The following is a 25,585-nucleotide window of genomic DNA, read 5'->3' on the forward strand; positions in this document are numbered from 1 at the left end:
TGCCCCGCCCAAACAAGCCCAGCGCTAGGCCCCGCCTAGAAGCAGCAGCCCAATGCCAGGATGCCTACTCAAATCCCGCCCCTCGCGAGACCCGCCCCTAACAGGCAGCACCCCTAACCGCCAGCCCCCCAGAGCCACGCCCACACCCCTTGGGCCAGCCCTTGGCCGGAGGGGCGGGGGCGGAAAGCTGCGCAGGAAGCGCTGTGCAAGGCGCGGGGTCAGAGGTTGAAGGTCACTTAGGGCTTCAACAGTGAGTGGGTAGTTGCTGATCTCTCCTTATTGTAGCCAACTCCCCGAGTCTCCCAGGTACGCTCCCTGAAAGTAGTTTTCTTAAGTCTCCTTTCTACATTTTCAGCATTAAAGACTCAACAGAGAGCTGTTCCCTGAGGCAGAAAAGCCGCCAACTTGACTTTGTTTAAAAGCGCATCCTGGTGGCTCAGAGCTGCCAAGGGACATCAGCTGCCCCAGACCCGATCCAGCTGTGTGAAGGGCTGACTTGGCCAAGCGCCGAGTTCTTATCGCATATTTTTAAAGTGGCTTTGCCTCACTTTAAGGAAGCCTAGTACTTTACTCCACAGGAAATGATTCTAGGGGGAGGAATTTTGCATTATGAGAAAACTCCCTGCAGTTAAATAAGGTCTTTCTCCAGGATTTATAGTACTTAATTGAAAAAAAATTCAATACCTTTTCAGAAACCACTGTCCTGTATCATAAGGAATTCAAAATAAAGTGCTTCAGCTGTTTCACAAAGCCTACATTCTGGTCATCTGGGGTTTTCTCCCCATCATACAGACCAGTGCTTCTTAAACTTTAATGAGCATAAGAAACATCTGGGGCTCTTATTTAAAATGCAGATTATGATTCAGTAGGCCTGGGGTCTGGGGCAGGGCTCAAGCTTCTGCATTTCTTTTATGTATTTATTTATTTATTTAAAATTAAAGTTAGTTAACATATAGTGTATTATTAGGTTCAGGGTAGAGTTTAGTGATTCATCAGTTGCATATAACACCCAGTGCTCATTATATCAAGTGCCCTCCTTAATGCCCATCACCCGGTTACCCCATTCTCCCACCCAACTCCCCTCCAGCAACCCTAGTTTGTTCCCTAGAGTTAAGAGTCTCTTATGGTTTGCCTCCCTCTCAGTTTTCATCTTATTTTTCTTTCCCTCCCCGTGTTCATCTGTTTTGTTTCTTAAATTTCACATGAGTGAAATCATATGGTATTTGTCTTTCTCTGACTTATTTCACTTAGCATAATATACTCTAGTTCCATCCACATTGTTGCAGATGGCAAGATTTCATTCTTTTTGATGGCTGAGTAATATTCCATTTGAGATATATATCATATAACATCTTCTTTATCCAGTCATCCCTCAATGGACATCTGGGCTCATTCCATATTTTGGCAGTTATGGACATTGCTACTATAAACATTGGGGTGCATGTGGCCCTTCCAGCCACTCTTTTTGTATCCTTTTTTTTTTTTAAGATTTTATTTATTTATTCATGAGAGACAGAGAGAGAGAGAGAGAGGCAGAGGGAGAAGCAGCCTCCCAAGGAGCAGGGAGCCCGATGCGGGACTCGATTCCAGGACCCTGGGATGGTGACCTGAGCCGAAGCCAGACGCTTAACCATCTGAGCCACCCAGGCGCCCCACTCTTTTGTATCCTTTGGATAAACACCTAGTAGTGCAATTGCTTCTGGAGCTCCAAAGCAATGCTGTTGCTATTCAGACAACAATTTTGAGTAGCCAAGATTGATTTTCACTATATAACTTCCCTGCTTTGTTTTCATCCCTAACCTAGTCTTGCACCGTAGCACCCCAGATCCTGTTTATAGTACAGTCCTCCAACCCTTTTTGGAAATCAGTTCTGCTCACCTGTACTTCCTGGTATTTTTCCTCCAGTGATGAACCCTGCTCTGCTGTTGCTTTCCTGCCTCTTAGTCTTCACAGAGCTCACTCTCCTCTTTCTGCCTAAAAGTGGGTTACCTGCCAGTCTGAGAGTAGGCCACTGGAATTGTTACAGTCATTGAACCAGGGACCCTTCCCACCCCTGAAAAGTGGGTAAAGAATTCATGATAATGCAATTAATGTCTATCTCAAGTCTTTCAAGCTCCTAGAGCAACTCTAGAGTTCTAGAGGAAGTAGTAGGGGCAAATCCCCTGGGGAGCTATTTCAAAATATCCCTGCCAGCCAATCCCCTACACAACACACACACACAGACACACACACAAATACAATGGCTTCCAGTGTTATATTTTAAGAATAAGCCTCCCAGTATTATACACCTGAAACTAATATAACACTGTATGTTAATTATACTAGAATTAAAATTTAAAAACATAACAGAATAAGCCCCCCAGGTAATTCTGATACAACCTGCCTTGTTGAGAACCTTTCTTCTAGAAAACAGACAAGCTAATAAGTGCATTAAAAAAAAAAAAAGATAAAAGTTAAATGTAATTCAGGTCTTCTTTATCCCTTGCTTAAATCCCTCCACAGCTTCCCATTGCTCTTAGATTGAATGTCGTACTCCCTCTCATGACATGTAAGTTTCTACAGGACCTGGCTCCTGCTTATCTCCTTGGGCTCATTTTCAGATCACTGCCTTTGGTTCTTTAAGAGTCAGTCCAGAGGTTCTCCTGGCAATTTCTCAAACTGCTAAGCCCCTTCCAACCTCAGAGCCTCTCTACTTCCAGCTCTTTCTTAGCTTTTCCACCCTCTCCCCTTACTTTATTTCCTACCAAGTGATTATCACAATATATAATTGCTTATTTATATGTGAACTGGGTTACTGTCTGATCTGGCTCCTTTGCTAAAATACAAATTCTATGAAGGCAGGAACTTTCTCTCTTTATTTTTTTTTTTTAATTGGGGTGAGATTCACATAATGTAAAATTAACCATTTTAAAGCAAACAATTCATTGGCATTTAATACATTCACAGTGTTGTACAACCAACACCTCTACCTAATTCTAAAACATTTTCATCACTCCAAAAGGAAATTCCATACCCATTAAGCAGTTGCTTCCCATTCACTCCTACTTCTATCCCCTGGTAACCACCAATCTGCATTCTGTCCCTATGGATTTACCTATTCCGATTATTTCATATAAATGGAATCATATAACATGTGACTTCAGTGTCTGGCTTTTTTCAATTAGCATAATGTTAAAAAATTAGCATAATGTTTTCACGGTTTATGCGTGTTGTAGCATGTACCAGTATGTCATTTCTTTTTATGGCTGAATAATATTCCACTGTATGGATATGCCATAATTTGCTTACCCATTTATCAGTTCATAGACATTTAGGTTGTTTTCATCTCTTAATTATTGTAAGGAGTGCTGTGCTGTGAATGCATGTATGTGTGTTTGAGTACCTGTTTTCAATTATTTAGGTATATATTGTGTCACTCAATCATTGTCATAACCTACTCGATAAATGTGTTTAAATAAGTGAATGATCTTTAAATGTAGTGAGAGAGAATGATAAACAAAATAACAATGAGTTAATTGCTATGAAAAAATATCCTCAAGGTATTAGGGAGGAAATAGAGCTATCTAAGGGATAAAGATTTCCTAAACAGAAGGCAGAAAATAGCCAACACTTATTAAGTATTTACATATGTATTACCTCTTTTATCTCTCACAACGCATATGAGGTAAATACTAATTTTACTTCTATTTTAGAAATCAAGGCAGCGAGATTCAGTTACTTCCCCTACTCTCACTGTGATGGTGCTAGGCTTCAAACCTGGTTCTGACCTGGTTTTGGAATCCACAATCCAGACACTTAACTACTATATGTGACTTCTTGTTCACTGCTGTTATTTCTCCGTTATTACCTCTGGTCTGTTTTTACTTGCAAAGAAAGCTTTCAAACTGAAAAGCAAGTTCTGTGGGGACTCAGAGAAAAGGAGGTTAATTGGCAGAACCTGATTAATTAGAACGATCTCCTAGAGAGGCGCCTGGGTGGCTCAGTTGGTTGAGCCTCTGCCTCTTAGTTTGTGCTCAGGTCATGATTTCAGGGTTGTGGGGTCGAGCTCCGCATCAGACTCTGCACTCAGTGGGGAGTCTGCTTGAGATTCTCTCGCTCCCTCTGCCTCTGCAGCCCCTCCCCCCTCTCAAAAATAAAATAAATAAAATCTTAAAAAAAAAAGGTTTTCTGGAGCATTTTGATTTGAAGGATATACCACTGGTGGTCACATAATAGGCAAATGGGATTTGATACATCACTAGGGGCAACTCAAGACCTGGTAAAAGAGAACACTGAGTTGATGCTCAAGAACTGAAAGAGATGAGGGGAGGGGAGGCCATTCCTACTGCCACCCTCATAGGACCTAATGCTATAGCCAAATACAGGACCTGCAGTCATGGAGGCAGCATTCCCATGCCTTTATTCCCTTGACTTGGAATGCCTTTTTCTCTTCCTCTTCTTCTTCCCTTGATATTTACTCACTGACCACTTTTCAGAATTTCATTCTGAAACGTTCTTTGGTCTCAGAAGAGGGACTTTCCTATAACCTCTGACCCTTTTGCATCTACAGACACTCAGAGACTTAATGGAACTAAAGTATTTAATTTATTAAAGTACTTTATTTTATTTTTAAAGGTTTTATTTATTTGACAGAGGGATCGAGAGCACAAGTAGGCAGAGGGGCAGGCAGAGGGACAGCAAGAAGCAGGCTCCCCACTAAGCAGGGAGCCAGATGTGGGGCTTGATCCCAGGACCCTGAGATCATGACCTGAGCCGAAGGCAGCCGCTTAACCGACTGAGCCACCCAGGCGCCCCTATTAAAGTATTTTAAAAGTATTTAATAAACCTGAGCCAAAAAGACAATTCCCAGTGTGGGCTCTATGCTTCCTCACCCAGCTGTGTGGTGGGCAAAATAGCTCCCAAGGAGTTCCTAGGAGAAAGGCCTTCCCCTAGAGCAGGCCAGCAAAGGATCACTTCTCACTATGATGGCCCTCAGAAGGTTGGAATTTCAGAAGAAGCAATGTGGATAGTCAGGTCCTGGTGGGGAAACATTTACCACAATGGCAGCACTGCCGGGGCTGTACCAGGAGCCTGTCCTAGGTGGGACCCCAAGCAGCGACGTATCTGACTTCCAAACGGATGTGGTGGTGAGGCAGGCCTGGGGCACTGCCCAGTCAGAGCAGCGGAAAGGCTGGATGGCAAAGCAGCAGCTGTTGTAGTCTCCATCTGAGAAGCACTTACTGAGCAGCTTCTACGTGCCGGTCTCTGACATCTTCTAGTAAAGATCGATGCAGAAATAGACCATTTCTCCATGCGACAATTGCTAAGATAAAAGGTATTCATAAGGTACCATGGGGAAACAGAGGAGGGGCCTTTAACAAAGGAAAGGGATTAGTGAAGACTTCTTGGAGGACGGTATGCAAAAAAGGCTACGCATGAGTTAGGCAAAGAAAACAGAATAAGCCTCAAAGGCATGAAACAGTACAGGTGAAGAGAATCAGAATCGGTTTTGCTGGATCATCAAGTGTATGGAAGCTCCTTCTCTCTGTGCATAACATAGTCACAGTTCTCAATACACATATTTTCATAGTCAACACAGTCTAGCAGGTAAACCTTAAGAATAATGTCTTCCAGTAGTGGAAGTAGATACCAGGATTCAAGAGGTGAGCTTCAGGTCTACAGCCCAGGTGACACTCCTGAAATCTATGGAGCCACGGTCTAGGGCATGATTCTACCAGTTGTTCTCTCCCCATGCAAGGTAGAGGGTTATAGCGCATTCAGAGACCTGGGTGGCACTGTGGTCTGAGTCTTCTCCCTGGTCACTTCCCAGACCTTCTCAGAGGTGACCTCCTGGCTCCTGAATTTGGACTCAGATCCACCAGTATAACCGAAAAAAAGACCACTAAGACAGAGGAAAGATAAGGTAAGCGTCTCCACTGGGTCCATAAATGTGCTTGTCCTCTGGGGTTCTATCTTTAGCTCTTTTCTGTATATGTGACCTACCCAGGCATACTCATCTATTCCCATCCCATCAATTACTGTCTACTTTCTGATGAGCCTATATCTCTAACTCCAATTACCACCTCTCTCCTAAGGTTCAGATCCATATTTCCAATTCACTGCTGGATGCTCCATAGGTCATTTATACCCATCTGTCCAAAATCAAGGTCTCATTGTCCTCCCTCCCAGTCTTCTCTCCTGTATCTATCCTGACTTAGGGCATGAGGACATGGTGTAGGGCCAACCCTGCCTTGCTGAGACATTTCAAACCGGTCTTGTAAGCAGATGAAAGCCAAAGATGGAGTGACCCAACCAGATGCCCAGGACACCTGCAATCAAAGAGGTGAACAGAACAGAGAAAGCCTTAAGGACCTCTATTCTGTGATCTTGAAATCATCTTTCACTCCTCTGACTCTTGTTCCCCTTCAGTCTTAGTCTTCAAGTTCTGTTGGTTTTACCTCCTAAATCTTTTTTGGATCTATCCTACCCACCATAGGTCAGGTCGTCAGCATCTCTTCCTTAATCCACCCAACTAGTTTCTCTCCTTATAAGCCGTCCTACCCCATCCTCCCTGGCAATTTTGTCCCAAGGCAGCAAATGTGATCACATCTCTCCATTTTCCTATATTTGCCCTCCATTACGTTCAGCAGTGGGCTTTAAACCCACTGTGGTCCTTCGGGTTTCTCCGAGCTGTTGCGATGACCTGAGAGTGAGAAGGGATGGAAGCACTGAGAGATCCTCTCCCACCCTCCCCCACCTCTCATCCCTGCTTCAACAAGGAGTTCTGCTTTTATTGTTTTATATATTAAGTGACCTTGCAAGATTCTTTGGTGGAAAGGTTTCCACAGCTCTGACACGTTGAAAAGGCAAGGGCTTGCAGAAGAGTCTGTCTCTAAACTTTTCAGCATGGCATAAGTGGCTCTTACTCTGTCCTCCTCCTACTTCTCCAGCTTTATTTTCCACCAACATCCCAACTGAACTCACCTTTCCCTGAACATACCAAGCTCTTCCATGCTGTGATTCTTCTGCCTATGACATCACTAGAATGTAAGCTCCTTCAAGGCTGGAGCTTTGTTTGCTGCTGTGTCCCCACTACCTAGAACAATAGTTCTGGCACAAAGTTAAGTACTCAATTCATATTGATTAAAAGAGTAAGTGTTCCTCCCCAGTTCCCTGCTAAGCAAGTGTCTGTTTATTCTTCAAGGCCAACTCAAATGTCACTGCCTCTGGAATTTTCCATGACTTTCTATCCCAACCTTCCAACTGCCATCATCAATTTGTTGTTTTCTGCCTTCCATAATACTCAGTCTAAATTTCTGTAAGAGTAATCATCATATTGTGCTGTGGCTTTTGTTTAGGGCTCTGCCTCTATTCACACACCCCTCCAGTGTGAACTCTAGGAGGACAAGGACAGTGCAGAAACAATGCCTGCTCAGGAAATAGCTCTGATAAAAATTACCTCCGCTTCCCCATGCCAGAACTCTGTTCCAAGTCAGTCCTGATTAGGACTTAACCCATCAGGGCAGAAGGTTAAAACCAGCTTAGCTGTAACAGTTAACTTTGGCACCCAAATCTTTCTCAAGCTTTATGCTCTTGCTTTCTTAAACTTTATTGATTTGTGACCTTCCACCTGGATTCTTGGATTTTTCTTTGTTTACTTCTTAGCCCAGATCTTATCCTCACCCTGACTCTGATGGTCTGGCCAAGGTTGATTCACTTAATACTAACTCCTGATTTTATTTTTTTATTTTTTATTTTTTTTAAGATTTTATTTATTTATTTGACAGAGAAAGACACAGCGAGAGAGGGAACACAAGCAGGGGGAGTGGGAGAGGGAGAAGCAGGCTTCCAGCTGAGCAGGGAGCCCGATGCGGGGCTCGATCCCAGGACCCTGGGATCATGACCTGAGCTGAAGGCAGACGCTTAACGACTGAGCCACCCAGGCGCCCCCTAACTCCTGATTTTAACCCTTAATTTTCTGTTCTTCTAATTCTGGTGAAGACTGTACTGACCCTAAACAACCGTGTAGCTTCTATAAACAATATGCCTATGAGCCAGGCATTGACAGCCCCAGGAATAACAAACAGGTAAGGGAGAAAAGAGTCTTGAGGGATCAGGGAAGCAGCAGATTTGGGGAGCCCAGAAACAAAGTAAAATAGTCAAAAGGGAAATGCCACTTCAGAAGAGGACATTCCTCTAGCTGTGGTTTCCCATTTTTGTCAGGTACAAACCTACTGCTTCTATAACCCATTCCCACAACCATGACCACCCAGGCCAAAGCCATTATCCATTTGAAGGAATGATTTCTCTACTTCCCTGGGAAAGTACCATTCACATAAAGAAATGGGTCAATTGGAGCAAGCCCACTTGCCAAAATTCAATTCACTATGGACCAATTTATAAAAGTACTATAATTTTTTAAGAACTATTTTTATACAATACACCTATTTTTATTAGATGGGATTATATTAACAGCCTTAAAATATTAAAATTTAAGATTTTAATCAAAGAAATGAAAGTTAAGGTTGATAATGCCATTGAGGAATTGGGGAAAGGACAATAAAAATGTAAGCATATGACAAAATAGAATACGACATTCAAAAGTACCTTATAAAAATAAGCAGCTGAGAAAAATCCTGCTAAGTATAAGGGCAGAGACTGGTTTCTAGCAAGGGGTGATTATGATGTTGATTTGGTAGCACTCTGCAGAAATACTTAACACGAATGAGCAAAACCCATTCAAAGCCATAAAAGAGAAATGAGGGTAGCTTGAAGGGGTGACTATGATAGGTCTTACAAACCAGCCTTGAATAAACCCTGACCGTTTTAGGGTGGGTAGTCAGGAAAGGCCTTTCTGTGATTGCAAAAGGAAAACAGACTACCATTTATTGAACACCTATTTAGTGTCAAAAGCAATGGTAGGCACTTTCACATACATAAACCAATTGTCATTCCTTTGGACAGTAGAGGAACTAGAAGTTATGTAATTTCCCCATAGTCCCAAAGCTAGTAAGACATCAAAGAGGAATTCATAGACAGGCTTGTCTGGCCCCAAAGCTTCTATTTCTCGGGACATTCTCCCTCAAACTGTCAGTATGGAAGGAGGCAAAGCATTGGTACAACTAGGGCACACGAAAGGCGGCTGCCCTTCTTGGACAAGATGCCGCTCACTCATAATACCAAAGAAATAAGCCTTCATCCATAAAATGGAGTTACTAGTAGTGCCTCCCTCAAAGGAGTTAAGTAAATGAGACGGGGACTGCACGTAGTAATTGGTCCCCGGAAAACAAACTCCCAAATCCTCAAAGTTCACTGCACCGAGGAACTCCGCCCATGGCTCACGATCGGACAAGGACTGCGGGAGAGCCAAGGACACCGCAGGACGCCCCTGAGCATGGCCCAATTTGGACGCAGGAGAGTGTTCTTGAGAAACGAGCCTCCGAAGACGTTTGACATAAAAGCGGAGGAAAAGGGTCTCGGGTGGAGAGATGCAACAGAGGATTTACTCACCCCTTTCTACGGCTTATTGATAGCTCCTGGGCGCGGGAGCGAGAGCGCGGGCACGTTTGGTAGGAAGTGAGGAAGGGAATGCTCGTTCACTCAAGAGCGTTATTTGTATTTGGAGAAACGGGGGGGGGGGGGGGGGCACAAAAAGGTCTTTTCGGATATTGCCAAAAAGTCCCGTGGAACCCATTTCCCAGGTCACCCAGGAAGAACCCGTAGTGACGCCACCTAGATTCTGAACCGAGCGAGGCACCGACATCCGACACCCAAGAAGCTGCGCGACCGCTGCGCGCGCAGCCCTTTCCCGCGCGCGGCACCTCACGTGTTAAGGCCGTACCACATGACAAATAGGCACAGGGGCGCACCACCCTTTGTTTTTCTTATAGTGCCATTACTTGCTACAATAACCCTTTCTCTTTCTTTTCACTTTGTTTCTCCGAGTAGCTATTATCTTGGGTCAAACATGCGCTCTCTACCAAGCAAGATACAGGCTTCTCTACCCGTATCTTCCCCGCAAACCCCTCCTGTGGTTTTAGCTTCCTGGCCCGCCCCCGCTTGTCCCAGCCAACCCTTGCTAAGTTTCTGCGTAGACGTCACGAGTTTCTAGGCAGATCAGGAAATCCTCCCGCCAGGCGCTCCCTCGCGCGCCCCCTCCTGGCGGTGCCTCCCAAACGGTCTGAGCGCGTGCCGGGTTTCTGAGAGCGGCGCGGGCGAGGCAGCGGAGAAGGCGAGGCGGCCGAGCCACCCGAGGAGCGACCGGAGCAGCGAGCAGCGGCCCTCAGTGAGGATTTAGGTCTGGCTCTGTGTGCTTCGGTTCGTGCCGGTGTCTCCTCCCGGCTTTTCCGTCCAGTCTGCGGAGGTCTGACCTCGTGTGGCGGGCTTCGCCTTCTCTCACGGTAGCGGCCCGGAAACCCCCGAGGAGCACTCGCTGAAGTACTTTTTTTCCGCGTGTTTTTAATGTTTTCAATGTCGTCTGCCTTCACAGGCCTTCCGGGCCTGTCGGGCCGAGAGCGTGAGAGCCACACTGTGTGCACGCGAGACACGAGGCTCCTTCCGAGCGGGAGCGGGCCTCGCGCGCCGTGCCCGAGCGCCGGGCGCCCGCCCTCCAATATCTGTAACTACTGTGTCCGCTTCGTCCTTCCGTCCTTGGAGCTGGCGATGCCCTGCCCTCCCGGGGCGAACAGACCCGGCGGGGGAGGTAGACCAGCAGGCCTGAGAAGGGAGTGAGAGCGGCCTGCGAGACGGGAAAGCGGGAGCGCGGGCTGCGGCCTGGGCACTGGGGGTGGGAGGCAGGGAGGTGGTGCTGGGCCCCCCTCGCGAAGGTATCCTGAACCGGGGCGGGGGGAAAGGGGGTGTCCCCAGAGCAGGAAGCGAATTCCAGGGAATTCGAGAGAAAAGAGCACAGAGGATGGGGTGGGACTCACATCTGTGTAAGATACTGCCAGAAACGCTGGAAGAGCCCCAGACTTGGACTGGAAGTCCAGGCTGGCTACAGCGCCAGAGCAATCCCAGCAGCAGATCGGTGTTTGTGGCCCTCGCTCAACTGCCTGCGCTCTCCCCTGCAACCCTTTAGTGGCTGATTATAGGTCTAGGATTTCAGCCACTTTAAACCTTGAATTTGGGGATATCATCTACGGAGCAAGTAAGCCAAAGGAATTTAAAAAAGATTTAAAAATCGTCTCCCCTTAGGCATGCTGCTTTCTCTCTTAAGAAAATGAATGAATGTAAAAGTGCACGGTTTCAGTACCTGATCATAACATGCCACGTGAAAACAGGGATGAAATGGTAGAGCTGTGGGTATAGTTGGGGGGAGGGGCACTGGGGCACTTGAAACAACACAGAACAAGGTATGGTCAGTGTAGGAGTATTAAAACAAAAAAATCAACTCTCCCCACCCCGTTTTCTTTTATCTGTGTGGCATATGCTAGTGGCAACCACAAGGGAAAACCAACTGGCTTGGCTTGTAGACATCAAAGATGGGAAGTCTTTTAGCTAAGGCTCTAGGAGCAGAATATAATCATGAGATTCATTCACAGCAAGATTAGGCTTGCAGAGAAAGGCAACAGGAGTAAGCTAAGGAGAGATGACTAAAATAGAAGGAGCTCTTGGATTAACCTCTATGGGGTATTATTTGTGGCACTGTGACCCCATCAAAGCACAGATAATCTAGATTCGCTGAATATAAAAAAGCAGTGAAATAGTAAGCACTGCCCTGTAGTCAAGATGTCTGGGTTTGAATCCCGGCTTTACCTCTTAATTAGTTGTGTGACTTGAGGCAAGGTACTTTACCTCTCTTAGCCTCCATCTCTTCATCTATAAAACTAGCAATAATCATAGGATTGTTATGAGATAACTGAAGTAAACCACTCAGCATAGTTCCAAAGCCTGGAACATAGTATATGGTTACTAATGTTAAAAGCTGTTAGACAAGATGTGATTGAGAAAGAGTCATTGAAGTGAGATACAGATCAGTAGTGAGTGCCTACCTTGGAGTGGGTGTTAGGAAGAGAGCACTTTACCTCAAGAAATACAAGAATAAATGGGAATTCTACAGTGTCCAAGTTAATGTGACTGATATTTAAAAAAAATTATATAGCTGAATGAATGTTATACATGCCCTTCAAACAGTGGGAATGCCATTTTCCTCCGCCCTTTCCATGCCACTTTCAAAATCCTAGATATGAATAATTGATATTTTCTAAATATGTGAAAAAATATTTAGAATGCTATTTTTATTGATCTGTAAGATACATTTTAAGTAAAACCAGTATGTGTACTATGTAAACACAACCTCTAGCCTCTATTTCCAACCAGACTGAGACCCCCTGAACGTCATCTGTATAGAAATTTTGCAGCCATCCCTGCCTTCAGGGCCTCTCATATCTCCCTCAGATTACTGCAGTAGCCTTCTGACAGATCTCATGGCCACCAATCTTCTCTTCATCTTTCTTTTTCCCACACACTGCCAGTGTTGTCATCTTGAAAAATAAAGCTGATCATCCCACCCCCATGCTTTAAAAACTCTGTAAATTCCTACTTGCCTACTTAATTGTATACCTACTTCTCTTAACTTTACCCAAATTCTTTTCCCTATAAGCTGTCCTCTACCCATATTGAACTTCTTGAATTTTCTGAGTTAAGTCTGGCCTGACCTCTTCTCCATATCACTTCATTCCTTAATAAACTTCCAGTCGTAATAGAAAACCAGTTCAAAGGAGGTGTCTGAGAAACCTCAGCTCCTTCAGAGAGAAGTAATGATTTCCTCCTCAGTGCTCCTTGATCAGTTTGTCATTATTGACAGCCTCAGCAACAGTGACACAATCAGCATCATCACTAACTTACTGAAATCTTAGCAGGAACTGAGCTAAACACTGGCTTGAATTAAGTCATTTAATTCTCACTTTACTCCCTCCCCCCTGGGAATTTTTAAAATAACACTTGACATAATATTCTTTTTATTTATATTTGTCCTTCCTAGTAACTTCCAGGAATTCCTACTGTCATTGGATGAATCTTGGTAACTTCAGCACCTCACTAAAAGCCTGGAATACTGTAGATGCTCAATAATTGGTTGCTGGAATAATGTATGAATATAAGCAGTTCCACTCGGGGCTTTTATACTTTTTCAAACAAAGCTGTTATTACTTAAAACTCTTAAAACTTCAGAGTCTAGGGTAACTTTAGAATATCTTCAATGATAGGAGACCCTCCTTGGAAAGAGACTCAGAGCTAAGTCTGGTGAATAAGGTGTCTGAGTCATATCATTTTTGCTCAAAGAATAATAAAATAGTTTAAGAAAGATACTGATATTTCTTATGTAGCTTAAAAGCCAGTTCTAAATCACTTCCAAAAAAAGTTTTGAATAATGGTGTCATTACTGGAATAAATATATTGCTTTCCCAAAGTATTTGAAGAGCAACATTCACTTGGGATTATAAATCTTGATGTGCCTATTATGCATGTATAAAAAAAGACACCCCCCCCCCCAAGAAAACAACCTCTTTCAGACCAGCATACACGTAAAGGTACACCTGTGTGAAACCCAATGCGTGAACATTCAGATACAGAATTAGAGGGTAATCATTCATTTAATGGAATACCCATAACATGCCAGGCACTGTGGTAGGTGGAGATGCAAGATAAATATAGTCTCTTGTCCTCAGGGAACTCCTAGCATAGTAATAATTTCATCACTAAAAATAATTCACTAAAGTGAATTGCATTTTAATATACATAGCTTCAGAAATCGTGTTTGGCATAAAGTGAGGTACCACGTGTAGTAAGTAAGGGATTGTGAAGTGGGACAGGGTTAGTCAAGAAACTTTCTTAGAAGAAATTAGCTTGAATGGGGTTTTGAAAGAAAAAAACTTGGTATGGATTGGTGGAGAAAAGAGAAGTAGACACTTTACACTTAGCCAAATTAATAATCCAAAGGTTGCTTGGTGAACATGGAGGCAGATCAGAAAGAGATGGATTGTCTTGAGGGATATTTCATAGAGGTCATGAGGAGAGAGCCGTGATGAAACATTTCTCCCTTATATCAGAGAATGGGACTCTAGCGACCATGTTTTCTAGATTCAGGGTCACTTTCCATTGGACAATGCTAGATATACATTGGCCGATCTCATCTCTCTAAACTTCATTTTTTGTTTTCATGCTAACAGCCTTCTATTGACTCAAATAGATGGAGGCAAATCTGTAAACAGATAAATGCAATACAAGCTTTACAAGAGTCTCAATCTAATATCCTCTGTTATTTTCCTATGTCCTTTTAGTACACCCACAACATACCACTGTTACTCTTGCTACAATTTCTCCAGACTATGCAAGGTTTTAGGAAAGGGGCTGACCTTTAACAATATCAAAGAAATAATTTTCTATATCCTTTTGCTTTTCTTTGATCACTTTCTCCAGCATTGTTTTCTCCTTTCTCTCCAGCTTTTGGCCCTTCTCACAAGGATGGAAGTGCTGCTCTTTCGTGTCTGGGCCCTGCTGGCCTTGATCCCTTTCCCAGGTGAGGCTATTTGGGGACAGTTTCTTTAGTCAGTATGTACCCAGGTGCAGATGGCTGGCCAATGAGAAAGAGGATAAGAAGTACTTCAGGGCAAAAATTGACACTTGTCTGGACCCTAGGGAGAGATTCCTATTTTGGGATCATTAGGACACAGAATCTGTAGGTATCTCTGGCTTATAATTGGGGAACCCGAATTGAGGGACAGGATAATAGACCATTAGAGAGAACTCTCCTTAAGAAATATGCCTTCTCTCCTTGGCTCCCTGCTGCCCCAGGACTGTCTTATTTTTCCACTCTTGAGAATATTTTTACTTCATTGTTGCCACCTTCTGTGTCATGAAAAGCTACAATAGGGTCTTGATAGGAGAGGGCCCATAGCTCAATTATGAGGAGGGAGTTCTCTGGATGGCAAGAAAGGAACTGGAGCCTTAGTAGGTAACTCGGCCTCATGAGTTGTGTATTCCTAGATGGGACTGGTATTTGGGAGACAAAGCAGATGGTGGACACGGAGTAGCTAAAAGGGACCTGTAGGGAAGCTTTCAGAAGACTGCCTCTCACCTATGTCAGGCATCTAAAATATACCTGATGTCTCTCTCATTGCACCTGAGATTTCCCTAACAGACTAAACTCTTAAGCATCCAAAAACATCTGTTGCCTTAGTACCAAAGCAAAAAGGAATAGTCTCATGTTGAGAAGAGGTGAAAAGCTTTCTGGGAAATGAATGACCCTAGGAGTCACCTTCAGGCTAGTGGTTCTTCTGATTTGGTATGCATATGGGTCATCAGGAATGCTTGTTCTGCTCACTTGCATTACTTCCAGGTCCCACTTTCACAAGTTCTTAATCATTCAGTCTGAGGTGGAGCTAGAATCTGCAGTTTTACAAGGACCCCAGGTGATTCTGGTGAAGGCAGTCCTTAGACCATAATTTCAAAGAAACACTGCTTTGAGGTATAAGTAACAAAGCTCTTTTCTCCAGGGCCTGATAACCCCTTGAGAGCCCTCAGCAGCCAATCCTGGGAGCTTCCAAGACCTCTGGAAGCTCAGGAAGAGAATGGTTTCCTGGGCATGAGTTTTAAGAACTCCATAGTTTCCAAGGTGACACTAACAGAGAAATCAAGATCCCTAGAAAGATGATGAGTGGAGGGAATGGTGGTGGAATCAGAGTTTTAATTTGTTTATTAAAGTTACAAGGAACTAGAAGTTCCTTGTAACTTTTTCTTCAGGGTAAGTTTCCTTTTTTTTTTTTTTTAAGATTTTATTTATTTATTTGGCAGAGAGAGAGACAGTGAGAGAGGGAACACAAGCAGGGGGAGAGGGAGAGGGAGAAGCAGGCTTCCCGCTGAGCAGGGAGCCCAATGTGGGGCTCGATCCCAGGACCCTGGGATTATGACCTGAGCCAAAGGCAGGCGCTTAACAACTGAGCCACCCAGATGCCCCTAGGTTTCCTATTTCTAACCATCAAATAGAATCAGCTTTGTATTTTATTTGGGTCATGTGTTCCTCACCAAAGTCTTTGGCCTATGTGGTTGATCATTTCAGGGGCTACTGAAGAGACATTTGAGGTTTCTGTTTGGCCAGATCAGGCCCTGGTAAAGCTTGGACAGTCTCTAATGGTCAACTGCAGCACTACCTGTCCAGACCCCGGACCCAGTGGAATTGAGACTTTATTAAAGAAAACCCAGGTGGACAAAGGACCTCAGTGGAAGGAGTTTCTCCTGGAGGATGTCACAGAGAATTCTATTCTGCAGTGCTTCTTCTCTTGTGCAGGGATCCAAAAGGACACAAGCCTTGGCATCACTGTGTATCGTGAGTAGGGCTGAGGAGGAAGGGAAGAGTAGGGGAACAGGACGAGGCCTTATTTAGGGAAAAATTAGAGATTTCTTTTAGGGGAGAGAATTAGGAACCTTAATAGAGATTTCTGTTCTACTGTAGGAATTCTAGGGCTAATTACTTCTATTTCCCTTTGGTGTAGGATTTTAAATTAGGAGCAGACCATAGAGGGCATCCAGACATTGTGCTTGAGCATATGTTCAGATACAGAAGGCATATGCCAATAATGCTAGCTTACAAATGATCAAAGAAGTATACAATTAGTGCTAAATTATTTGACACAAATTCTTAGAATAAATAGGGTTTGGAGAAAGGAGGGTCTTTATGGGCCGGGATAGTTGGAGAAGTCTCCATGGAAAAGGAGGCTCTTGAGCTTCCCTCCTGCAGAATGGTAAGGATTTGAAGTGATGGGGATGGGTGAGGAAGGTCTTACAGGTGGGAAAATAGCACCGGCACGGATACGGCCATAAGAGTAAGTGTGACCTCGGTGGGGTAAAAGCTTGGTAGACTAGGGTGTAGTTTTTGTGTGATGCTGAGGAGCTCCTCAGAAGCTGCTCGTCCCTCTGAAGCACCTCTGGAAGAGAGAAAGTTCTCCAGAATGGCAGCAACAGTCAACACAAGGGACTCCCCCTCAGCAGTCATATTTCTTGGCTGTGACTTTGGCCACCTTTCATGAGCAGACGAGTCAGAAGACTGACTCGTTCCATGTAGGGCAAGGTTGGCAGAAAGCTGACACTGCTGATCAGACGGTTCAAGGGTAACAGTCACCTTGTATCACAAGCTGCCTGTCCCTGTATCATTTCTTTCTGGAAAAGTGAGTAGCCTTCTCTCATCAAGCCCACCTTTTTGTCTTAAAGAGCCACCAGAGCAGGTGATCCTGGAGCTGCAGCCTGCATGGGTAGCCATGGATGAAGCCTTTACAGTGAAGTGCCATGTGCCCAGTGTAGCACCCCTGGAAAACCTCACCCTTACCCTTCTCCAGGGTAACCAGGAACTACATAGAAGGAACTTTATGAGCTTGGCTGTGGCCTCCCAAAGAGCTGAGGTCACCATCAATGTCAAAGCCCAAAGGGAAGATGACAGGTGTAATTTCTCATGCCGTGCAGAACTGGACTTGAGTTCACATGGTGGAGGGCTCTTTCACAGTAGTTCAGCCATCAAGGTACTCCGGATCTTTGGTGAGTCAGAGCCCAGGTGTGGAAGGATCCTGAGGCTCATTTTCCTTGTCTTACCTTGGCCCTTGGGACTAAGTTCCCACAAAGTTTAAGATGAGGGTTTGAGGGTAATTGAGCTCTACCTCTACTTGGGCCTTAAACTTACCCTGGGGGACAGAGAGCTTTTAGCCACACTCCCTTCCTACGTTGTGGAGTTCTACATAGCACATGATTTATCATGGTTTTCCTCCTTTCTTTCCTTTTCTTCATTTCTTGGCAGAATTCTCTCAGAGCCCCAAAATCTGGGTCTCCCCACTTTTGGAGATTGGGATGGCAGAGGCTGTGAGCTGTGAGTTGTCTAGGGTGTTTCCAGCCAGAGAGGTCATGTTCCACATGTTCCTGGGAGACCAGGAGCTGAGCCCTTTTGTCTCCTGGAAAGGAGACACAGCATGGGCCAATGCCACCGTTCGGGCCATGGAGACCGGTGATCAGGAGCTGTCTTGCCTTGTATCTCTGGGTCCAATGGAACAGAAAACAAGAGAGCCAGTGCATGTCTATAGTAAGTGACCTGCCTCTTCCCTTCCGCAACGGGTTTCTCTGCCGCTGAAATCTTCCACAGTAAAGTCTTGGTGATTCAACAGTAAATATCCCTACTAACCTTTCCCAGGTATACTCTCAAGTGAGTTTTCTCTGATGAGTGCAGGCAGGTTGGAGACACGCATTGGGACAGTAGTTCTCTTCAGCCTTCACCCTGTTTCCCTAGGCCATCCTACTTACAGAGTGATTGTGGGTCCTTCAACTTGTTTCTAGAACAACTTTTGAGGTAAAGAGGAAAAATCTGTAAGATGAAAAGCCATCCTGCTGTCCTTGCCACAGAGGCACAGCCAAATGTACGCACGCTGCATTTGTTGTAAGAAGAGCTCTCAAGTTCCCAAATCTCACTGCTCCTGCCATTCAGCACTGAGGCAGGAGGGTATCTAAAGTCTTTCCTATCTTGTCTGCCTAGATACCACACCTTCAGCAGCAAGAGTACAGAAGTGGCTGTGAGTTTTGAGAAATATGTTTGGTTCTCTTTTTCCTTTTCTTATAGGCTTCCCTCCACCAATCCTGGAGATAGAAGAATTATACCCATTGGCAGGGACAGACATTAATGTGACCTGTTCAGGGCATGTATTAACATCACCCAGCCCTACTCTTCGGCTGAAGGGAGCCCCAGACCTCCCTGGCCCTGGGGAGCCTGCCTGGCTTTTACTTACCACCAGGGAGGAAGATAATGGCCGAAATTTCTCCTGTGAGGCCTCTTTGGAGCTTCAGGGTCAACGGTTGATCAAAACCACTGCAATGCAGCTCCATGTCTTATGTGAGTAGAAGACTGATCTTTCTGGTCAAAACAAGGATTATTATTAGTCTTTCATTTCCAGAGGTCTTGGCCAGCAACTTCATTATTAGAGTTACCACATTTTTCTCATTAAAATAAAAAAATCAAAGAAGGAAATAACATTAAAGCTCCCCAAGCTTACCTTAGCCCCAGGAAAGTGAGCTGGGAGAAACATGAGGGGGAACTGGGAATGGAAAAGAGAATACAAGGTGATCAGGTGGTATTAGTTGAGGGTTGATGGCTGAGGACACAGAAAGTGATAGTTTTGGGAGTTTATGCTGAGGAGGGAAATTTTCATATAAGAATCTGTATTTTGGAAAAGTAGAAAATCTCTCATCTCTGGGGTCGTCCCTACCCATCTCCTCACTCACTGAGAAGCAAAGATGGGAAGTAGGGAAGCCACCATTGATAGGACAACCCAGATCATTTAGTCTGAATCCATTAGAATGCCTTTGATGCGTCTCAGACTCCTCGCCCCTAGGGAAGGAAAGACGAACATGGCCCAAAGCAGGGAACAGTGGTCCTTCCCTCAGGAAGGAAAGCTGTTGGGTCAAAGGGACACAGTATTTGGATTAGGGGAGGAGGGGGAGCTGAGCCTCTGGGTGAGGAAGGAATGTGGCACACTGAGCTCAGTTCTCTGGGGGACTGTCTTCCAGACAAGCCTCGGTTAGAGGAATCTGACTGCCCTGGCAACCAGACGTGGGTCAAAGGGACAGAGCAGATGCTTGCGTGCGTCCCAAAGGGAAACCCAACTCCAGCCTTGGTGTGTACCTGGAACGGAGTGATCTTCCACGTTGAGGTGCCACACAAGGCAGCCTACAACCACACGGGAACCTACTGCTGCACAGCCACTAACCAGCTGGGCTCCGTCAGCAAAGACATTGCTGTCATCGTTCAAGGTGACTGTGGCTCTCCCCCGCTGCCAGGCCCAGGACGGAAATCCCCCAGGAGTTTGGGATTCTTATCCAAACCTGGAAAGAAGAAAACTTCCAGTGGGCGGAGGGAGGGTGAAACTGAGAGGTGGGTGTGGTAGGCTGGGAGAGGCAGGGACTCTCTCTGCCCTGTAACCCTCCCGAACTTTGTCTTCTGTACTTGGGCAGGACTGGATGAAGGAATCAGCTCCACCATCTTCGTCATCGTTATTGTTGCCCTTGGAGTGGGTGTAATCACCATAGCACTGTATCTGAACTACCGGCCTTGCAAAATAGAGAGGCGGAAATTGCCCTACAGGCAGAAAGAGAAGAACAAAAGAGGAGAAAAGCCAGTTTGCTGTTCAGCAAGCAGAAAAGTGCAATGCACATAATTGTTAAATGGAAACAGCTATTTGGTTGAAGGCAATCTCTACTACTGGGGTTTCCTAAGGGAGGAAAGGGGGGGAGGAGAAAGGAGGAGACATTACCCTTTGTGTTCTGCAGTCCCACAAAACAGGTGTTTCAGACCCCGCGTCCCTTGTGTCTCATCCATCCGCAAGCTCAGCTCCTCTGAAGTCACTCTAGTCACTAGGAATTTCACTCACAGTGTCCAGCTGATGAGAGGGCCTCTTGCTCCTTACTGTGTGCTTAATCAGTCCACTCGCTCTTAGACTCAAAAAAGATCCTTACCTTTGCTCCCAAACATCAGACTAAAGAGATGGTCAGAAATATCTCAGAAATGCAACTCATTTCTCTTGGTTTCCTCATGAGTAGATGGGAACCAGTTTCTTAGTCCACAGACAGGACTTCAAAGGGAGTGAATACCAAAGAGATAGGAATCAGAAGCTTATTCCTGCCTACACATTCCCCTGCTCCCCTAACCTGAGGTTCTGGAGTGCTGGCTCCCAGAGCTGAATTTGATAACATCATTAAGGGTCCGTGGGTGGTTAGGCTTCAACTCACTAACCATCTATTGTGTGCCTTGGAGGAGTGTAAAAGTCATAAATTCCATATTGGGTCAGACAAGCAGCTTCCCTAACCCCATGTTCTGTCCCTGAAGTGGAAATTAGAGTTCTTCCATTAAACTGGCCTCATAGGTTATGGGCTCCAAACATCTCTGAATTCCTTTTCATAATCCACTATAAAGTAATCATCTGTGAGTTCACATTTGACATATTAATTTTTTAATCTACGCAGGCTCTTAGTATAGAGTTCCAGTGTTTATTCTCCCTTTCCATAAAGAAGTATTTATTTTCATATGTCTGCAAACTATGTCCTTTAAGCTTCAGAAGAACTCCTCCTGTGACAATGTTTACCATAGATCTTATGATTCAGCTTCCTTCTCTGTTCTTTGGAAAATATATATTCACCCATACAGAAGATATGAGGAGTCCTAAAACCAGATCTCTTCTCCCAAATCAGTCATGTATGGGTCACTGAAATGTTGTATATAGTAAAAAAATAAAAGTGATTTTACGATATCTGAAAGTATTTCTCTTCTGTGTCATTTTGGAAAACTCTTATTAAGCCACGTGGTTGCATTTTGAGTACAGTTTCTAAGAAAAGAATGTTAAGCCGGTAGCTCGAACAACTAGCCCCAGGGCAGGTGGTGCGTTAGCTCAGGGCAGTAGCCTGTTTGACCTGCCCTTAAAACTAAAGTTGAGACCTCCAGATAGAGGTCTGCAGCCTTCCAAGTTGTAGACACTATGAGAAAGAATACAGCATCAGGCATCAAAGTGAAAAAAACTCATTCTTTTCAGACCTTAACCTGAGTCTGGGTTATGGATCAGGTATAAAAATAACCCTTTGATTTCAAAACATACAAGGCAGTAGGGATACAATGGTGAACAAAACAGTGTCCCTGCCTCTACAAGCTTCTAGTCAACGAGGGAATCCAGAGCAAGTCAACAGGAAATCACAATTGTACCTTTACTCCCATAACAGGGAAAGCACAGGTCTTATGAAAACGCCTAACTCAGGATCAAGGGAGGCTTCCTGGGAGGAGACTGGAAATACCTTGTTTGATCTTCAGAACAGCATCACCCCTGCCTTGCATCAAATGACCTCAGCCTCAATTTTTCCACTAAATACAATAGCCATTGCTCTCTCATCATGTGAGAAAATTACTCACTTTTCTGAATTGAGCACTTAGGGAAATAAGGAAGTGGGTTTAGAAGAAAAGAGTACAGAGCAGCCTAATCCAGGAATCTCCAGCCATTTTCAGTGTCTTGGGATCAGCTGCATCAGGTCTGTAGTTACCCCACAGAGCAAACCCCACCTCAAGGCCCCCATACCCTGAGGCACAGTGGAGGCGCCAGGGAGAGCCTAGAGGCTCCTGCCTTTGCTTCTCGCTGCCACTTGGTGTCACTGTTGACAGTCCTACACAGGCCATAAAACCTCGTGCTTCCCCCTGATCCAGGTTCCCGGGTCCGCTGCCATGGAGCTTTCAGGGAGGATAATCCGTTTCCTCGGGGCTTGGTCTAGCTAGGGGTGATTCCTTGCATGAATTTCCAGGGTTACAGACCTCACTACTTTAGATCAGCCATCTAGTAAGGCTCTTCAGATTTTGGTAGGCCTTTCCCTATGTGGACTTGGAACATCTGTTCCCTCTCTTTCCTTCCCCAGGGATCCACACAACCAGGGGGCAGGCAGCCCCTCCTAGTTAATTCTTAAAGTACAAAGGATCTCATTACATCTCTTTTGCAGAATAATAAAGCTGGTCTCTGCCCATTCCTCTGAGGGTGGCTGCCTTGTCTTCAGGGAGCCCCACCCCTAAAAGGTTTGCATATACTCTTTTTCTGAGCAATTAGCTCACACTTAACTGCAGCTACCCTGATTATCTTCAGGGAATGAGAGCTACCTTTAATACTCCATAAATTTATCCTCTTAAGAAAGTCAAGTTGACTTTCTGGTGTCTTTCTTTATAGACCTGAGAGAAAACAAGTTAATTCTTCAGTGGGGCCTTCTTACTATAGGGATAATAATACTAGTTACCTATTACAGGATTATAGTTGGAAAGAAATGACATAGTACTTATAAAAGACACTAGCATGGTGTGGTACATGTGTACACAATATCAGTTCTGACTACACTAATAATGCTGGTGCTGGTCATACCCGTAATCATCATAAACTCAAAGCAAGAGTCAGAAACCCATGGCAGCCATGGAGAGCCATCAAAAGTCACATACACCGCGGACACCTTTCTCTTTTCCATTGTGTTCTCTCTTCTATTCCTTTCCCTTTTCCTTTCTCTACTTTTCTCCTTTTTTGTGCCCTACGATGTAGGACTACTAGTAGGATGACCAGTTGTACCAGTTTGCACTGAGCTGAGGTGTTCTGAGATGCTAAAATTAGCAGTCTCATGCAGATGGTGAGGAGTTGATGACCCTAATACTGATATTAGTTGAAGTGTTTCTCATGTTTGCTGGGGCCTCCTGAATTAAAGCTGCGAGGCAAAGTGTCATGTTTGTTTGACCCAGATGACCAGGTCCTGTCATTCTGAGGACTTGCGAAGAAAGGGGAAAGTGTCAGTTTTGTTCTCAAATGTGTATAAAGTATCAAAACAATATATGTGTTTCAGCAATGCTGATGTAAGTGTTAACCTTCAAAATAAAACTGCCAGTTGTATTAACAGCAAAAATAGGTTTATTGGAGAACAGCAGAGAATTGCAATCCAGGACAAGCAAGCTACATGTAGCAAAACCCTAGGCAAGTCTGTAGAACAGAGGAGAGGACCAGTTCCTTTACAGACGAAAGGGGGACGTTGGGAAGACTGTTCTAAACAAAAGGCCCATTGGAGTAAAGTGTGAGCGGGAAGTATGGTGGTTTCTCATTGGCTGGGCTGTTGCTGGGGGAGGAGAAAAGCCTTTCTTCCTCCTAAGCGGTTGGTAAAGCAATATCCAGGTGCACGGTCTGTCTCCTGTTGGCTCTGCCATCATCAGGTGGTAGGGTATGAGCGCTCCCCCTGCCGGTCTCCCAATTCCTTTCTAAACAAGATTTTCTTTGATTAGTTTTCACATTTCCCCTTTTTGATCAAGATCTTTCTTTGAAAGCATCACTGATCAAGAGTCCGGTTCTCCACATTTCATGGTTTTGTCCCTCAGTACCACGAAGGGCCTTTCCCGGTTGTCATGTTCTAAGCTGGCGGGAAAGTGCCTAGCAGTTGGAAACCACTCAAGCCACATTTGAGTAACAAGGAAGGTTCAGAGGGAGAGCTCTCAGGTACTTCCCACCTGTCGTCCAGATTTATCAAGACTGTAAGCACTGGAGATCATCCCCAAGGGTTGAGCCAGCATCACCTATTGGGTACATTGCTTTTAAAAGTCTGATAGGCAACAAAATACAAAACTCAAAATAATGATACAAAACAGAAAAAGTAACTAACAATTCCACATCATATGATGGTTCTAAACCAGGACTCTAGGTCTGAAAGTAGCTAACAGAAATTTATTTGCACTTATTCAGACCTAGGGGAGAAAGGTTCTCCCTGTGAAGGCAAAGTCTCCACCTAAAGCAACCATGAAAGAGGAATCGTGGATTCTGCAAGAGCACACGGAGAGAACTAACCCAGTGCGGTGGGGAAGAAACAGTGCAGGTAGAAGCATGGAGCAACAGCTGATGAACTTTTTGCAAAAGAGCAAACTTTGAAAGCTGTTTAAAAACAGTATTGTTATCTCAAAAGAACTGTTTGAAACAAACGTGTTATTGATAATACAGCCTCTAAGGTTGCAAAGACCATGAAGTTCAGAGACCATGAATTTGGCTAAGAGTCTAAATTCAGTTAACAGTTCAGATGAAAGAAGCCTTTGTGAATTCTGAACCTTCTAATCCTTCAGAAAAAACAAGTGTAAGATTAATTTGTGCTGGGATCATCATGAGGCTGTTTCCAAAAGCCCATAATCAAAAGAGGTTTCCCCCTTTCGCACGGGCTTAGAAAATGCAGACAAGGGCATCCTCTTTCCACACACACAAAAAAGAAGCAACAGTGAGAAAAACGTATACAGGCCTGCCCTGACATCTTGGAAAAGTGGTCCCATCAGATGCCACCTGGGCATTCAATTCTGGGCAACCTTACCTTCAGGTCACCAGAGGGCATGCAGGTCCAGTCAGGGTTTGGTGCTTTCTTTAGATGTGTCACGTGAATTCAAGAGTCCATGCTCTGGAGTTTGGTGGCATAAGGGTTGTTTAGAAGTTCCTGATAAAGTCTTTTCCAGCGAGGTTGAAGAGAGCCTTTCCGGAGGTGTCTTTTCCAACAGATGAAATAAATCTCTAGGTTGCAAGGTGTGAGGCTTAAGATTATCATCTCCCAGGAATGGACCATGAAAAGACAGCTGTACCAAAGCATGGTTATTTTAACGAAGCAGTTAGGCCCTTGCAATACTGAAGTGTATCTTCTTTGGCCAACTGGGGGGTCAGCGGAGGCAGGGGCCCAGGGTATCAGACGTCCTGGGACTACCTCAAACGGTGAGAGTCTACGAGTTCCAGGGTAGATCTGAGATTTAGGACTAATGGCAGCACTTTTGGCCAGTGTATTTGAAGGATTTCTTAAAATTTTGCCAATTGAGTCTTAACAGTGCCGTTAGTCTGTTCAACGAACCCTGAGAACTCAGGATGGTATGCACAATGAAAAGTGCTGTGAAACCAGCCAATGCACAGACTCGTTGGAGCACCTGACTGGCAAAATGGGTTCTCTGATCACTATGCAGTTCCCCAGGTAGGGATATTTTTTTCTAATGGAATTTTAGCCACAGAAGAAGCATTGGCCTGTCTACAAGAGAAAGCATCGTGCCAGTGAGAAACATACAAACCATGGC

General features: G+C 44.7%; 1 protein-coding gene across 1 annotated transcript; it reads left to right on the forward strand.

The window, feature by feature from the left end:
* The first annotated feature begins 14,427 nt into the window (after window positions 1–14,427).
* LOC118550821 (intercellular adhesion molecule 5) lies at window positions 14,428–20,169 on the forward strand. The gene is given in 8 exon segments (XM_036116169.2): window positions 14,428–14,497; window positions 16,037–16,303; window positions 17,185–17,505; window positions 17,762–18,040; window positions 18,572–18,841; window positions 19,516–19,758; window positions 19,960–20,105; window positions 20,107–20,169. Coding segments are annotated over 8 exon segments (1,644 nt in total). The 5' UTR covers window positions 14,428–14,442.
* The last annotated feature ends 5,416 nt before the right edge of the window (window positions 20,170–25,585 follow it).

The sequence above is a fragment of the Halichoerus grypus genome, chromosome 2 (assembly GCF_964656455.1).
Source record: "Halichoerus grypus chromosome 2, mHalGry1.hap1.1, whole genome shotgun sequence".
Classification (NCBI taxonomy): Eukaryota; Metazoa; Chordata; class Mammalia; order Carnivora; family Phocidae; genus Halichoerus; species Halichoerus grypus.